The sequence below is a fragment of the Chelonia mydas genome, chromosome 5, assembly GCF_015237465.2.
Source record: "Chelonia mydas isolate rCheMyd1 chromosome 5, rCheMyd1.pri.v2, whole genome shotgun sequence".
Lineage (NCBI taxonomy): Eukaryota > Metazoa > Chordata > Testudines > Cheloniidae > Chelonia > Chelonia mydas.
In genome coordinates this window covers 43,853,515-43,871,210 of record NC_051245.2, presented here as the reverse complement: position 1 = coordinate 43,871,210, position 17,696 = coordinate 43,853,515, and the positions used below count along the sequence as shown (strand labels likewise).

At 43.2% G+C, this 17,696-nt stretch overlaps 1 protein-coding gene across 2 annotated transcripts in view; it reads left to right on the top strand.

The window, feature by feature from the left end:
• Positions 1-17,696, top strand: part of JMY (junction mediating and regulatory protein, p53 cofactor) — a 128,158-nt gene that overhangs the window by 32,097 nt on the left and 78,365 nt on the right. The window contains exons 1-2 of one of the 2 annotated variants that reach the window (XM_043546398.1): positions 1,278-1,416; positions 1,531-1,704. In XM_043546398.1, coding sequence (XP_043402333.1) covers positions 1,291-1,416; positions 1,531-1,704 — 300 coding nt within the window. In that variant the 5' untranslated portion in view covers positions 1,278-1,290. Of the gene's footprint in view, positions 1-1,277; positions 1,417-1,530; positions 1,705-17,696 lie in introns of those variants that run through there. The other variant, XM_027829003.3, reaches the window with a different exon arrangement.

Sequence of the window (17,696 nt, the reverse complement as noted above, 5' to 3'; positions counted from 1 at the left end):
AAAAATAACTAGAAGATATGACTTAGTTTAAGGGGAGGTTAAAATAATTTTGTGTGTATGGGTCAGAAAAAATGTAATGTGTGATATAAGCAGAGTAAGCTTTTGAAGCAGTAACACAAAAATGAGCTTTGATTTTTTTCTGTGGCTGATAATAAGGCTAATAGGATAATCTGCTTTTTGTGTAGATACTTGGAGACATCCCAAGTAAAGGGTAGGGGAATTGGTGTGGTTTGTTTGTTTGTTTATTTATTTATTTATTTTAATCATTAGCTTTAGCTAATCAGTAAGTGGCTTTCTAGATATGGCAAATGAGTTAAGTTGTATGGCCTGACCTGCCAAGGCATGTACACGAAATGGTCTCAAAGCAGGCATATGAGATAAAAATTTAACGTAACAAATCTGTGAAAGTTTCTGTTTTATCTGACTGACTGGGATTATGTACAGACAGTATTTTAAGAGAAGATTGTACAAATGGTCACTTTCTTGAGGAAACAGTTTTAGGTTGATTTAGGCCTCAAATTTAGGACTTGTACAAAGTTTACAATACATCCACAACTTTTTTGAATTCTAATGAAAATTCTTTGGACACCTTGGATTTTATTTCACCTTCCTCTGCAGCATGGAAGTGTAGGTCACTTGCCAGGATCTTCTGGGTATCTCTCAATCATTTCCCTGTCACTGAGGGAGAGTTGGGGTGTTTGTGTATCTTGGTTCCCCCTGTTCTTTGCATATAGTAGTCTCATCTCCAGTGGGCAGCAATACTTTGGACTCATTTCAGTTGGGTTTAGCGTGCGTATGCTGGCTGGTGCGGGTGGCCTGTGATACACAGGTGTTTGGACTAGATGAGCTAGTGGTCCCTTCTGGCCTTAAACTCTTAAGACGTTGTTTGCTTAATTTGTAACCTAGATAATAAAACGTGCTAAAGCACATGAACCAGAAAATAAAATAGACTAGAAATGTAGGCCACTGTCCTGCAAGCTGCGCCACACAGGCAAATCCTTTCACCTGTGTGGAACTGCAGTGACTTCATTAGGGCTCTTTGGGCCCCTGAGATCCCCATATGTGGAACAGCTCGAAAGGCCAGGACTTAGATTGTAAGTCCTTTGTGATAATGCACTTGTCTTGTGTTTTCTGTGATGCATCTCTCATCTTTGTGGTATTAAAAAATAACAACTAGAAAAATCGAAACCTGACTTCTCTCTTATTTTTTGTCTAAATGGAGTGAAATGCAATAAGTAAATGGCATAACTGGTGAAAAGTAAATCAGATTTCATCCTCCTAGCTCCACTTATGGCTATGTCTCCAGTGCCACTGTGTTTCAGGAAACTCTTGGAAAGCAGTGATAACCTCAACTCTGGAAGTTCAGTAATCAAAGGGCTGTTCAGACTTGACTGGCTTAGTTCCTTCCTTAGTATGGTAAGCTGTGCCATGGAACTTTTCATGTCTAAGTGGATTTTTTTGGGAGGAGTCGGGGGGATCAAATTTGTTAGCAGGAAATTTTGAAGTAATATTTCTCTTCTCTTTATATAGCTGTTGGAAAAACACAAGAATACAGAAAGCATGGTAGAGCTGCTTGAACTGTATCAAATGGAAGATGAAGCCTACAGTAGTCTTGCTGAAGCTACCACAGAACTGTACCAATATCTACTACAGCCATTCCGAGATATGAGGGAACTTGCAATGCTCAGAAGACAGCAGATCAAGGTACAAACTTTTATCAAGAGATAAGCCATGATTTCTATTTGAATATAAAATAGCAGTGTAGGTTGAAACCAAGCCTGTTACACCTGAATGTGGAATTTCATGTTTTAAAATCTGTTGTTGCTTGAGAACCTTCTGTCTGTATTAAAATATCTTTAGAGCAGTACATTTCTAGGTCTCCACTTCTTTCCCTTCCCCCACAACTTCTCCCACATCCACACATACTTATTACCTTTCAAGGTATTCCTACAAGCAGTAAAGAGAGGATGGGTAGGGAAAGATTTTTTTTTTTCTCATTTGGGGGAGTGCTAAAACACTACAGTGAGGAGAGTCATAAAAAGTACCTAGACAGATCATTTTTTCCCTTGCAACCTGCACTGCAAGCTTTTCAACTAAACAGTACCAGTTTCTTCCTTTATGCTCAATCAGAATTGTGAGTACATTGAAGAGTAAGCTGTTATTGTCTTAAGCCTGTACCTAATGCATGCAGCTAGTCGTCATTTTGTTTAATTTTATGTGCTTGTGACCATTTTAGTTCCACGTTTAAGTTCTTATTTAGTATGTGACGTTTACTGTGTTATGGCTTACTGGAAGTATTGACTAATGTGTAAAAAAGCTAAACGTGCTTTCTAAAATCTGTTACTGTTTAATTATTTAGTGAGATTATTTTGGAGAGTGATGACCCCCCCTTCCCCCCTTAGTGACTACTGGATTGGAGAACTTGGGTGGTACATAGTTGAGTCTAATGAGGTGAATGTATGTATGTTAAGATCTTTTCCTAATTTGGAAAACTTTGAGTATGCAAGTTGGTCAGCTGGACTTGTGAGAGAGAAAGATGCCATCTCTTGTTTTACTTTCATTGGTAGAAAGAAAGCAGTACTTGTATCTGTGATGACAAATTGTGTTCATCTTGGTAGCTAGAGTAGAAGACTTGGTTTATAAATTAAACTTGTTGGCAACAAAGTTATTTATACTAACTCGCACAGCATATGGAGTTCTAGAAGGCTTAGAAGTGGAATAAAACTCCACTGGGTTGCTATAGTTTCTTGGAGCTCCTTCTCAGGCTCAGTAGAACACTCAACATCTGAATGCCAACAGGAGCTGTGGGCACACAGTACAAGTACTACAGCAGTTTGTCTAAAGAAAATGGATGAAAGAGGAAAACTAATAAAGTAAGCTTCCATGAAACCCAGCTTCTGCAGTCAAGCATGCCTACAGAATAGTTTTAAATAAATGTTAAAGTTTAAAACAATTTAAAAATCATATTTTTATCAGGATATCAGGTGTAACTACAGGTGGTACAGCTAGTGACACTTGCAATTATGGTTGCCCCACACTGTCCATTAAAAGACCCTGTTCTCAGTTGTTTATAGCTTTTTAAATTTAAACTGTTTGGGCTGAATCCTTCTGTGTTGGGAGTTCTGCCTTGAGCTAAATTTATTTTAAAAAAAGTTTCAGATAAAACAGTTGAGCTCTTTCAGGGAATGAGACTAGGAAAAACATGTTTTGCCTTTAATCTTTCAGATTTTGCATTGGGAAAATCTAGTGCCCCAATGCTTTGGAGCAAGGGGTTGAAATTTGGCTGGGAGGTTGCCCTAGTGTCAGGGATGTAAATTTTTCAGTTGGTGTGAAACTCTGGTGACATTTTAAGCCTTGGGAAAAATATTATTTCACACATGCTCAGTAGAAACTTTAGAGTTGTGCAGCTCAATTCTTTAGTGATTCCGTCTGCACTGGTCATGCTCCGTCTCTTCACAGCACCTATCTGGAATTGCTGGTGCATGTACCGTTTCCACAGAGTGACTGAGCAAATTCTGCAGAGACTGAGCACAATTTTTCCTGCAACTGCTTTGGATTGTTATCGAGCAGAGCCCATCATCAGCATGGACGCATATCCCCTGGAATGGTGGTTGAAGCCTGAAGGGACATACGAATCTTTAGCGCATCTGGCATGTAAATATCTTGCGACACCAGCTACAAAAGTGCCATGCAAACGCCTGCTCTCACTTTCTGGTGACGTAAATAAGAAGAGGGCAGCATTATCTCCTGTAAATGAAAACAAACTTATTTGTCTTAGCAATTGGCTGAACAAGAAATAGGACTGAGTGGACTTGTAGGCTCTAAAGTTTTACATTGTTTTGTTTTTGAGTGCAGTTATATAACACAAAAATAAAATCTACATTTGTAAGTTACCCTTTCACGACAGAGATTGCACTACAGTACTATTTCTTTTATTTATAATGTACACTTTGATTTCAGTTACAACACAGAATACAATATATATGAAAATGTAGAAAAACATCCAAAATATTTAATAAATTTGAATTGGTAATCTATTGTTTAGTAATGCAATTAAAACCGCGATTAATTACAATTTTTTTTTAGTCGCAGTTAATTTTTTTGAGTTAATCGTGTGAGTTAACTGCGATTAATTGACTGCCCTACTTTTTATATTCTTTTCTTTACCCGAAGGATCCTAAAATGCTTTACAAATGTAAATCTAGAGTTCATAAGCTTTTTGGGATGAAGGGATCTGTTGAGCTGGGATTTGAATGAAGAGAAGGTGGTGATATAAAGGACTGAGGCAATGAGGAATATAGGAAGATACAGCAAAACTCTGTTTATCTGATCTAATTCGGATGGGGCCAGATGGGATAATCAGAAATCCAGATAAACCAGAGAATGGGAAAGTGCAATGCTGCAGTGCCATCTAGCGGCCACAGGAGAGATCGCCCTTCTCTGGACGTCAGTGTGCTGGTAGTCTGGTTAACACACAGAGCCGGTTAATGGAGGGTCAGATAAACGGGGTTCTGCTGTATATTGAAAAAGGCACATTAAGTGAGAAGGAACATACAGAGAGGGGCACACTGTGTGACCAGGATAGAGTGAAGGGGCAAGGGAGAGATGAAAGGTGTTGAGCAGAGTTTGTGTTTGAAATAAAATTGTGCAGGGTATTGAGGACAAGGAAAAGTAACTTAAGCATTAGGGAAAGATAAGGGGAAGCCAGAAAAGGGACAAAAGTTTTTGTTATGGTATTGCAGGAATTTTGCAATCCAGAGTTTATCTGAATTTCTTGACTGAATGGAGTAAGTTGCTTTTATGCTTCTGCTGCTGCTATTTCTTCCACAGCAGCAGTGAGAAACTTACATGATGCTAGTCAGGGGCTTTTGCTGTGGCAGTATCTGCAGAGGCTGCTCCCTACTGCTGCTGTGGGGCACTATGGTATGGGGTAGACTATGAAATGTTTGTCAAGTCTTGCTCCAAATTAATTACTTTTAATAAAAGGTCATATGTACCTGCTCTTTGTGACAGCTTTATTGATGAACTGTACTATGGTAATATACAATCACGCTATTGTATGACCTTGTGCAAATCTTGTGTACGTCATGCTTAATTCTGATTTTTGTTAACTCATATGAACTCTGCATGGAATATTGGAAATCAAAATTTGTCCTACCGGATGGTGGTGTTGACAGATACTGTGCAGCAATTGCTTATTCAGTTCAAACTCACTTTGCACCAAAGACCATTTTCATCAGTTTAATTGTCTTCCCTTTATTAGGGCATATTGTTTGAAATCTTTCTTTAGTAATCGGTGATTTAGAACAGATTCACAAGTGTAGATTACCAAGCAGCAGTCTTACGTTCAAGAGACGGAAGAACAAACAATCTTATTCTTACACGCTCTATAAGAAACTGGCTGACCTTTACTGTAGTAAGTTGCTTGTGCATAAAACATTCCGGACAAAATTTGGACCTGGTGTAAGCAGGTGAAACTCTTAAGTGGATATAGTTTTATCTACTTATTCCATTTGGCCACAAGTAGTTGAATATTTGCTCCTCAGCCTATTCGCTGCTTTTGCTCATCTTTCCAGTTGTCTAATGCTATAAGTACCTGGTTCTTATGCTTTCTTGATGACCTATGCAAAAGTAAGCTCTTAAAATGGATTCCCAATTATTTGGGTTTTTTAATTGCCAGCCTTATTGGAATAAAATGTTGAAATGTTCTCTCTTATCTGTCTCAAGTATGTGTTCAAAATTGTGTGTATATGTATGCGTCGAAATAAAACTTGTATGGGCAATGTAAACTGATGCTATTTAAATATTAACCCGGTCATTTTCATCTACAAAAGGCCCGTAGAGCATCATAAAGCACTCTCACTCCTCTTTAAACCCTTCCCTCCCTGTTTTCAAGATTCCGAATGACTAACAACTTATGTATACATTTTAAAGATGAAGTGAATTTTATCTGCTAATGCCTGAGTTTAGGATTCTGGGTTTTTCACGCAACAGTCAATGAAATTATAGTCATCCTGAGCAGCAGTTCTAGTGATTTGTCTTTTCCAGGAAAAATGCACAACTCTGAAGTAGGACCATGGAAGGTAAATAAGGGTTGAACTGATGTTAACAGCTTCAACTTCCTGTGTATTTATTTAGTTTCCCTATGTATTAAGGATTTTGAGGTCTTAATGTTTAAATGTGAGGGGGAGGAAAAAACACGTCATTAAAGGTTTGTAATAAACACTACATTATTTTATGGGCCTGTGAAGGTGGAGTGACATAATACCTAGGTTTCTTTGTTAGTACCTTTACAGTATATTTGTGTGTACTATTTAAATAATATATTTATGTAATTAAAGATGATATCAGAGTGGATATGCATAAGATAGCAAATTAAGTCTGTGCAGGCAACCGTAAATCTTGAACTTCCTAACGTTTAAGTGTTTAGTTTTCTAGCCTAAATAACATTCTCTTAACGAAGGGTTTTTTAATGAAGTTTCCTAGATTTCCTGAAGGGGGGAAAAAGTACACAATAGAACTTGTTTTTACAACTGTAACAACCCCTTATCATGCATCAACTTCAGGATTTGAACCCTGAACCTTCAGCGTTGACTTCTACCACTCAAGCTACAGGACAAACTGTTAGTTAGTAGTAAGAGAAGGCTGTCATCCCACAGTGGGGGAATGGGCTGTCAGGCACTATGTTCTAGGCTAGGGCTAAGGGATGGTTGGCAGGAAGATCTGATCTATCTCTTGATCCTTCCCCCAATGCCTGGTGAGTTGAGTGGAGTTTCTGCTCCATGTGATATGCCCAGAGGGGGCAATGGGCTGCTGGATTCTGGAGTTGGTTGTGGGAAACTTGACCACACATGCTCTTGGATGTTGGGAGAAGCACCAGCTGCATATGTTACCATGAGAGGGAGTGAGGGAATGAACTGTTAGGGCTAGGTGGTGAGTTTGCAGGAACAGGGGAAGAGTGTTTATGGGGGCAGGGAGCCTAGCCTGGTTCCCTGAATGAAGCTGGGCTTGGGGCACTGGGGTGATGTGCTGGGTTTTGGGGCAGGGGAACTAGCTGAATTCTTCTTCGAGTAGATGCAGATGTGTATGCCAAGTAGGTATGTGCGTGCCCTGTGTCCTGGAGCTGGAGACTTTTGCTTAGCAGTACCCATAGAAGGATGGTGCTCATGCCTGTAGCCCCTCATCTGGTTATACGAGGCAGTGCCGCCCTGATCCCCCTCAGTTCCTTCTTATCACCTATTGGCTGGATTTGGAGTTCTGTGTGGTTTATCTTAGCATAGTTTTTTTACTGTATATAGTTAATAGGTAGCTAGTTAGTAGCATTATTTAAAAATTATAGGATGTAGTATAGTGGTAGTGTTCCCCGGTGATGCCCTCACAGGGTTCAAGAATTGCCCTTTGTGTGGAGTGGCGATTCCTAACTGTGACCCCCCACATGTGGTGCTTGCTCTGTCTCAGCGAAGCCCACCTTAAGGAGCGCTGTTTGATCTGCAGATGATTCAAGAAGAGGACTCAGGTTGTGCAAGACTTTTTTGCTTTAAGTATTACCTGCTTGACCAGGCCATGAGGCCTGACCCAGTACCGAAGCTCTCCTTGGACTGCATATCACCCTCCAGCTTGGAAGGCGCTGCTGCCTCCTATTCTGGGGCAGGGACCTCTCAGAAGAGGTGCAGGAGTTGTTTTCTGTCCTCGGCACCAAAGAAGAGATCATATAAGACCAGTTAGGAGTCCTGCAGGTCCTGAAGCAACTCCTGCTTTCTCTAAGAAGAGCGCAGCCTGGCATGGTGCCAGCTCTGATGCATGGGATGGTGAGCGTGCCTCCCTCAGCATAGGTTGGGGATGGCAGACACCCTGTATTGTCGACCTCTGGTTCTGGTCACTGGGCATCTGTTGAGTCCGGTACTGATGGGAACAGTGCCGGTACCGACGGTGTCAGTGGTGTCAGTGTATCAAGCGGTGGTGGACCTACTCTGCCTTTTGGTCCCATCCTCGCCGCTGGTCTAAGACTTTGCAAGGCTGGCACCCGCAATGGCTCCCCTGTTGGAGTGTGCCGCTGAAATCTTGTCACCACACCACAAAGTACCCCTACAAGGGTTGATATGAGCAGAGTACTAGGGACAGTACAGGGTTCTTTGGTACTGGGCCCTCGTTCGGCACTAACACAATCATTGCCATAGATGGTTCCATGGAGTGAGTCGCTGCCCTCAACCTTGAGGCACACAGGCACTCCGGTACCATTGTTTGCACTGGGACTGACCTTGCTCGCGGCACTGACCTTTTTAGTACCATTGTTTCTGACTATGCCGGTGGCACCGATTCTGACCTCGTTCTAGGTTATGGATAAGTAGGATCGCCTGTTGGCTCCTTCTGAAGTCGCCCCTCTGATGTTTCCTAGATCCCAGGACTCCTGTGCTTCAGAGTTGGGCTCCTTATCCTCTCGCTCCACTTCACCTGAGGGAGTCTGGAGGTCACCAGTGGACCAATGCAGTTACCAAGGTTGGCTTGTGCCTTGAGGTCAGGATGAAGGCCCCTTTCCCAGCACCTACTGGCTACCAATACCTTACACGTACTAATTGCCCTTTGGGCCCAGTGAGAATCCCCTCACTCCTGGAGGTCTTGCTCGTCATCAAATTCAAGAATGAGATCCTCTGCTCGTGCGGCATTGGTGGCTGCAGACCAGCTGCAAGTCCAGATGCCTGCAGTTCCCCCTTCCTGTGGAGCCACCAGTGTTTCCTCATGTGGAGCAGGATCTCCCTGTAGTCCTTGTCCTCATCCCTGAACGATGTGGTGTTGCCCGGTTCGTACTCCCCTTTCATCCCAGAGGACCTCAGGGCATACCAGGACCTGTTATGTTTAGTGGCCTCGTCCCTAGGTATTCAGGAGGAATTTCTTTGGGAGAATACCCATACGCTTGTGGATATTCTCCAAACCTCTGACCCTGGGAGAGTGGCCCTCCGTTAATGAGGTACTCCTCGAGCCTGTGAGGGCTCTTTTGGTTACACTGGCCTCGATACCTCTGGTGGCCAAGTGCTTGGAGAAGCGCTATTTTGTCCCAGTACAGGGATTCAAAGGGTTTTATTTCCATCGGGCTCCAAACTCCCTGGTGGTCATGGCGGTGAACGACAGGGGTCAGCAGGGCAGAGTGAAATCCTCCCTCAAGGATAGAGACTTGAAACACCTAGATCATCTTCTTGGCAGGAAGATATCCACCTAATCATCACTGCAGATGAGGATCACGAACTAACAAGCCCTGCTGGCCAAATACTGCCTTCCTCAAGTGGTCAGCTATTGCCAAATTTGAGGAGCAGTTGTCCAAGGCTTCTTGAGATTAATTTTGCGTGTTTGTTCCTGCGGGCTGCTTGGTGACAAAAACATCTTTGCAATCCACTGTGGATTTGATGGACACTTTGGCCAGGACTATGGCCTTGGCAATTATAAAGAGGGCTTTCTGGCTCCAAAACTTGGGGATTGTACTGGATGTCCAGCTAGCTATTGAGTACTTGCCATTCGATGGCAGGACCTTGTTTTTGGAAAAGGACTGATGGAACCTTGTGTTCCTTTAAGGATTCAAGGGCTACCATCAGATCTCTGGGGGTGTATACACTCTGTGTGAGTAGACGCCATTACAGGGCACAGCAACAGCAGCCCTATAGGCTACATCACTTCTTTGTGCAGTCCTTCCCCCTTCTCCCCACTGAGATAATGAGACTACCCCAGGAAGAGATACAGGTCTCTCAAGAGGAAGCACTCGAGCTCTGGGCCCGGTTGCACTGCCCACCTTCTTTCGGTGCCTGCTAAGCACACATTTTGATTCACTGATCTAGAGCTCTGTTCCAGTTTTTTCCCCTCCTTTGTTGTCCCCCTGTTCCTTTGGAGACAGGCTGGCTCATTTTTATGATGCCTGGGTCTCAATGATGACGTCTGATAGTTGGGTTCTAGGTACTATCAGATTGGGCTATGCCATCCAGTTCCTCTCAGTGCCCCCTCCCCACCCTTCACCCAGTCCTCCTTCAGGACCCCTCTCACAAGATACTGCTCTTCTAGCATTGGGAGCAATGGAGGAGGTTCCACAAGAACACCACAGTCACAGGTTCTACTCCTGTTTTTTCCTGATGTCGTCGAAATCCAAGGGTGGGATGAGACCCACCCTCGAACTCTGTGGACTCAACAAATTCGTCTAATATGTGAGTTCAGCATGGTCACTCTTTCTGTTATCCTCCCTACTTTGTCTAAGAATGACTGACTGGTTCATGACTGGTCTCCGGGCACCAGGGGTGCTCAACTCCGGCTCCGCCCCAAGCCCTGCCCCCACCCGCCCCCTTCCCCCAAGCCCCCCATGCTTCATCTCCGTCCTGTCTCTTCCTGCTCAGTTCCGCCCTCTCCCCTGAGTGCACCCCATCTCCACTCTCCTCCTCCCTCCCAGTGCCTCCGGCACGCTGCGGAACAGCTGATTCACAGTGGGTGGGCAGTGCTGAGAGGGAGCGGGAGGAGTTGATTGGTGGGGCTGCCAGCGGGTGGGAGGCTGCCGGTGAGTGCTCAGCATCCACTAATTTTTTTCCCTGGGTGCTCCAGGAGTGGAGCACCAATGGAGTCGGTACCTATGACTGGCTCACTGCTCTGGACCTTCAAGATACCTACTTCCATGTGGCCATTCTGCCAAGTCACAGGAAGTATCTTCTCTTTGTGGTAGGAGTCTGCCACTTTGAGTACACGATTCTCCCATCCGGCCTCTCTCCTGCTTCACCAGATGTATGGCAGTGGTCATGGCCTACCTCAAGAGGAAGGGGATCCATATCTTCCCTACCCCGACAACTGGTTTCTGAAAGGCAGCTCTAGGGAGGAGGTTCTCACCCATGTTGAAACCACACTATGATCGCTTGACCGTTTGGGACTTGTTCTAAACATCGTGACGTTGACCTTGGCCCCCACTCAGCAAATAGAGTTCACTGGGACCCTGTTAGATTCCACAAAATTGAGGGCGTTCCTGCCGACTGACCACTTCCAGGCGCCTCTTCAGCAGTTAGGAACATATCTGATGAGAGCACAGGCAATGTCAGTGGCATTCCTCAATGATATTTCCATATTGGATGTTTGTAGGTTGGCCACATGGTCGCCTGTGCATACATTTATGGACCATTTTCAGTCACCGCTTCTTTTGGAACGGACGCTAATGTGGGAAGAGCAAACCTGCAGTCTTTGCTCAGGTAGACTCCCAGTCCTGCCTCCGAATGGGGGTACTGCTTGCTAGTAACCAGCTTGGAATACATGTCTACATCTGCTAGAAGAAGAAACAATGGTTATGTCAGGGTTCCCTCCCCACTCCAAACTCTAGGGTACAAATGTGGGGACCCGTATGAAAGACCCCCTAAGCTTATCTCTGCCAGCTTAGGTTAAAAACTTCCTCAAGGCACAAGCCACCACCAAGTGAGTTAGACAAAGATTTCGGAAAAGGGCCACTTGGAGTTCCTGTTTCCCAAAAATATCCCCCCAAACCCCTTCATCCTGGGGAGGCTTGAGAGTAAACAAGGTGAGCACAGACCAGACCCTTGGGTTTTTGGGACACTGAAAACCCCAATCATATTCTTAAAAGCAGAACTTTTATTATAAAGGGGAAAAAAAGTAAAATGAACACCTCTGTAAAATCAGAATGGAAGATAATTTTACAGGGTAATAAAATTTAAAACACAGAGGATTCACCTCTAGGCAAAACTTTAAAATTACAAAAAAACAGGAATAAACCTTCCTCTTAGCATAGGGAAAATTCACAAGCTAAAACAAAAGATACTGTAACGCATTTCCTTGCTATTACTTACTATTTCTATAATTTTAGATGCATCATTCAGTAGGAGCTGGATTACTTGTTTGGTCTCTCTCTTTGTCTCCGGAGACAAACAAAAACCTAAGTATCTTGTTTACAAAAACGAAGTATCTTCTTTCCCCATTGGTCCTTCTGGTCAGGTGCCAACTAGGTTAATGGAACTGATTAACCCTTTACAGGTAAAGGAGGGATTTTATGCCTTAGCTTTATGTTTATGACAGGTTACTTATTGTAACTGTGGTTCTTCAATATATAATGCAGACGTATTCCATGACCCACCCTGCATCTCCTCTGCATCAGAGGCTTTCCCTGGATGTTTGTTGCGAGGGAACTGAGGGAGGTCAGTGTAGCACCACCTCAAAAAGCCAGGAGAGGGGCTCTAGGCATGAGGTGTGAGCATTGCCTCTATATGGGTACTGCTAGACAAAAGTCTCCAGCTCTTGAGCACACACACACCTACCTGAAATACATGTCTGTATCACATCTTGAAGAACCACAGGTACAGTAAGTAACCCTTTCCTTCTCTCATTCTCCCCACCCTCTCCCCAGTGCTTCAGCTTCTCTGGCGATGTCCAGGAGCTCCCAGATCAGTTGTGGGCTGCTTTGTTCTTTTCCCCCCATGTTAAAATAAAATCTTCCAATTGTCTCATTTAGAAGCTGTTAGCACCTCTGTGGTTTGGTGTATGGACTTGAAATTGGGCAGGGAGTTGACCTGGTGTTAGAAATGTGCTTTTGCCTAAGTTATGAGCCTCTGAAAAATCTTGATTTACACCTGCTGAGTGAAGACTTAGTGTGGCAGCCACATGCTGTAAGGAGCCTGCCTGTACTGAGTATGCTCCTGCAGAATGGAGAAGCATTTGCAGGGGAGACTCTCTCTCTCCTGTGCTCTCGTTGTTCCCCTTGCTGTTGTCCAGGCAGCGTGGAGGAAGAGGAGGAAACATCTTGACTGGAAAGCAGAGGGGCGAGAAGTGTTGGTGGCAGAAGGAATGTGGAGACGCCAGATGGTGAGAAGTAGCAGAGGGAGTGTGTGACGTTCCCCTCTGGTGTTATCTGGACTGGTGATCTGCTAGGTCACTCCAATCCTTGACTCTGGGAGCCAGCCTTACCCTGCTCTGCTGTGAGAACCCCCGTTCCTGGGCTGTTCACGCACAGCCTCTGGCATGTAACCTGCTCCCAGCTACTTGAAACCGAATGACACTAGCCAATATCTCCGGTCCCAGACATAACCCTAGGAACCTCCATCTTGCAGTGTCCAGTTATGCCCGCTGGACGCTGAAAGCTTATAGGAGTTTGTCAATTTAACAAAGAAATTGATATGTACCAGGCTTGTTATCCTAAGGGGAGTCTCTGACATGCTTCAAACCAAACGCACTGCTTCAGGTAGAATAAACAAACAGATATATTGACTATAAAGATAGATTTTAAGTGATTATAAGTCAAAGCATAACAAGTTGGATTTGGTCAAATGAAATAAAAGCAAAATGCATTCTAAGCTGATCTTAACACTTTCAGTGCCCTTACAAACTTAGATGCTTCTCACCACAGGCTGGCTGGTTGCCCTTCAGCCAGGCTCTTCTCTTTGATCAGTGCTTCAGTCGCTTGGTGGTGATGTCTGTAGATGGAGGTGGAAGAGAGAGGAAGAGCATGGCAAACGTCTCTCCCTTTTATCATGTTCTTTCTTCCCTCTTGGCTCTGCCCCCTCCCCCCCTTCAGAGTCAGGTGAGCATTACCTCATCGCAGTCGCAAACTGACCAAAGGAAGGAGGTTGACTCACTCGAGAGTCCAACAGATCCTTTTGTTGCTGCCTAGGCCAGGTCCTTTGTTTCTGTGAGGCTGGGCTGGGTTTGTCCCATACATGTCCTGATGAGGTGTGAACTGCCTCTCTGCTCTTGGAGAGTTTTTGCCTGGGCTTATTTTAAGCCATGAAGACACATTTTCAGCCTCATAAGAGTATACATGGAATTATAACCTATAACATTACTACAACATTACTGTAACAACAATTACTATAAAATCACTAGAACAACAATGCTTAGTGCATCATGAGCCTTCCGAAGACACCCGACATGACAAACTTTACATTGGATACCACACAATCATTTTATAAGGATGAATATGGGTGTGTAGGGTGTTCCCATGAGGTACAGAATATCACACTGTGGTTGGCCAGGAACCATGGGATGGGGTCAACAGATAGGAAGAAGTGACTGAAACTGGTTTTGGGGCAGGGTAGGGGTGGGTGGGAAGGGCGGCTGTAAAAAAAGCAAGGAGGCAGGAGCTGGGTTGGAATAAATAGAAGAGCTGGTGGACAAAGACAGGCTATGGGGCACATGGGCTTAATGCTCTAACCACCAGAGTACACTCTTCAGAATCTGAAATGTTGCTGATAGAACCTTAATTTGGCCTGTGTGTGTGTGCATTATGATGATCTTTTATTGTGTGATCTATTTCCCCATCCCTCCTCTCCCCTGCACCCCAAACCCTTGCCTTATTCAGTGCACAGGATGAGAACCAATCAGGGTTGTGTAGTGAATGAGACTGTCTGTAGGAACACTGCTTCATTTGTTGCAGAAGTTGGAAGGTGTGTAGTGAATGAGATGGGATTGTAGGAAGAAAGCATGGTCTACTGATTAAGGAAATTAAGTGCCACCCTGAAGAATTAGATTCTATCCTTGCTTCTGCTACAGAGTTCCTGTGTGATGTTGGGTAAGTCACTTAAACCAAACTTTTCACAGACCGTCATTAATTGAGTTCCTCATTTCCTGGGTGCCCAGTGTGAGACGTGTGACCAGATTTGCAAAAGTGCTAAGCCCTTGCAACTGGAACTGGAGTCTTACGTGGCACTTTTCCTCAGTAGATCTCAAAGTACTTTACGAAGGAAGTCAGCATCATGGGGATACCACCACGTGTTCTCACAGGGATGTTGTGGAGATAAATTCATTAAGGTTTGTGAAACACTTGGTGAGAGCATGATAGAAATGCCCAGCAGGAAACTAACAATTTTGTATTCAGCACAGGGTTTGGATGGTATATGTTAAATAAGATTGGGGGGCATGCTTTGAATCAGTAGGATAAAAAGGAATATTGATTAACTGCACATTCACTGAATGAATCAGTTGCAAAAATAGTATATGATCATGTCACTAAAGACAGAGACTGCTGCATCATAATTCATAAACACAAGGGGACAGAATTAAGTTGCATGGACAGCGTTAATTCTGGCAGTTCCTAAACTATGGGCACTTGACTTTGCAAGTTTAACTTTCTTAATGTAGTGTTTTGAATATAATTTTATATACAGTTTTATGTTCCTTCTTCTTCATCTCCATTTCCAAGATAAACAGTCCTAATCTTCTCACTTTTCATGAGAGCTCTTTCATACCCTAATCATTCTCCCCTTTCTCTGATTCCCCTCCACTTAATTCCGCAACAACACGTTTTTGAGATGGTGACCACTACTGCATACAGAGTCCATATGATGGTGCAACATTTAATTATACAGTGGAGTTATACTATCTTCTGTGTGAGTCTACATTTCCATTTGTTCATCCTAATATCTTGTTAGCTGTATCAAGTCAGGAAAGGGATCTGAGCATTATTGTGGACTGTAGTGAAGATGTGGACTCTGTGTGCTTGTAAAAAAAACCAACCAAACAAAACAACCCAAACAAATTTAGAGCTCCATAAGGTATGAGAAGTTAAAGGGAAAAATTTGATTTATCAATGTTCAGTTCCATCTTAGCATTCAAGAAGTTAGAGCGTAAAAGCCCAAGTTCGTTTCAAAGTTTAGATAACTTATTTAGACTGGATAGGGAGTGTGTAAATACATTTTTGGAAATATCTTCAGGAGTATAGCTATGTTACAGCTGGTTCTACAGGTTTTTAATAATAGTCTTTGGAGGGAGGATGGAGCTGAAATACAGTCTCACTTGCTGATATATCAACCAAGCCAATGTCAGGTCTGAATGGTGTTCTGGTTGCAGGAATGCACTGAAGTAGCTTTGATAACTTTTGGTCTAAAACACCCCCTACATATAAAACTATATATTTTTTTCTTCAGTATACTGCCTTGTATCATAGATATACTCTGCTCCCTCAACTTGCTTTCATTCTTTCGTATTACTTTAACAGCTGTTGGCACATCTTATTTATCCTTTTCTACCCTCTAGTCCTGGGTAACTCGTAGTAATGCTGGTGGAGGGAAGATGGGCAGGACAGCAAATTCCCACTTCAGGCAGTAGTGTGGCCTGGCCAGAGTCTATTTCCTGTCACAGTTTTGCCCTTATTGCATTGACTGGTTGTGCAAAGAAGCTGGAAAAGTTCAAAAACCAAGGGAAGGGAGGGGGAGGATTCCTAGCTGAGGGAGATGTATACAGTATGAGATTTCAGGAAAAAGGCACGGTTGCAGGTCCCATTTCTGAAATCATGGTGCCCATAGCACACCCACTTTCTCTTCCCTCCTCAGCACACCTTAAAAATAAAAACAAACTTTGAGGACTTTCCTAGGGAAGTAATGACATACTTTTAAGAGCAAGGGCCCTGTCTTCCTTGTTCAATCCCATCTGGCCCTAGGAGGGAATAGGAACCTGCTGTTACAGACTGACAATACCCTGAACAGACCTTATGGAATTAAATAAAGTTAAACCTTATTGAATTAGAATTAATACCTTTTGGGGGTATGTTTGATCAAAAATGCAATTGTTTATGTGTTGTTGTGGCATTGTAGAAGATAGAAAATGCAGCTTTTTTTCCTCTGGTGTTGATTCTCACTTTGCAAGCATAGGAAAGAAGAAATAAGATGGGGAAGGAAAAAGGGGCGTGTGTGTGACAGAGAGAGAGACAGTCTCACATTCCTGGTGGTGGTCAGGATTTAGCTGAATCTGATAGAAGTGGCAATATCATCTGGGTCCCTCTTGGCCTGGTCTGGTCAGGACATCTCTTGGGATCAGAATGACAAAGGCCCAGTGATGTTACAGTTGATCCCAAGAGACAGCGGGAGGTAGCAGCATGATGGTGAAGCTCATTTCTTCCCCTTCTTTCAGTCAGCATTTGTCCCCCTTTGTTGCTGCTCTGCCAATTTCCCTTTTTCTTTTTGAGGACCACAAAAGAGAGCAATGGGCATAGTAGTTCATTCTTGCATTATTTTGTCTACCAGTAGGCCTGATTTCCAACACATCAGTTATGGTTTATTGACTCTCACTTTTTGTATTTGCCAGGCATGATCTTAATACAGTCCTTGAGTTATATCAATAGGCCTTCTTGTTTGGAATAATTCAGTCTCACTTTTGCACCTTTTCCGATCAACATTTTTTGTTGATAGGTTATTGTGACATTTTATACACTTTATTTCACTTTTCACTCTTGAGCTCACAATTAGGATAAATTTGTAGGGTAATTATTTCAGTTCCACTCTACTGATACATTAGGCTGTCAGAGGCAGCAAGCTGTTTGGTGACTCACTTGAAAAAATTGATTGAGCCAGGAAGCATAGGTTCTCAATAAGTTGCAACTTCCTTAAAAGGGAAAGACACCATCAATCAAATCTGTCACTCCAGAGTGTTAACATTCAGTAATAAGTGCCTTGCTGACTTGTTTCTTCTCTGGGATTAATTCTCCAACTTTTAGAATAAAATGTTAATCTCAGACCCCTTCCAGAAAAATCATGTTTAATGTAAAATGCCTTTTTAATATGAAAAGAGGCTATGCGCAATTGGCATGATATTACTCAATATATTCTGCTCCCAGGGTATATTCAGAATTGATGTGCAAAATTTGTTTTGCTTTTTACTCCTCATAGCACTTCAGAGCCAGAAAGTTTGAGGAAGAGTAAATGTATTCCGTTCTTGTACATGAACAGAATTGTTTACAAGCCCACTGA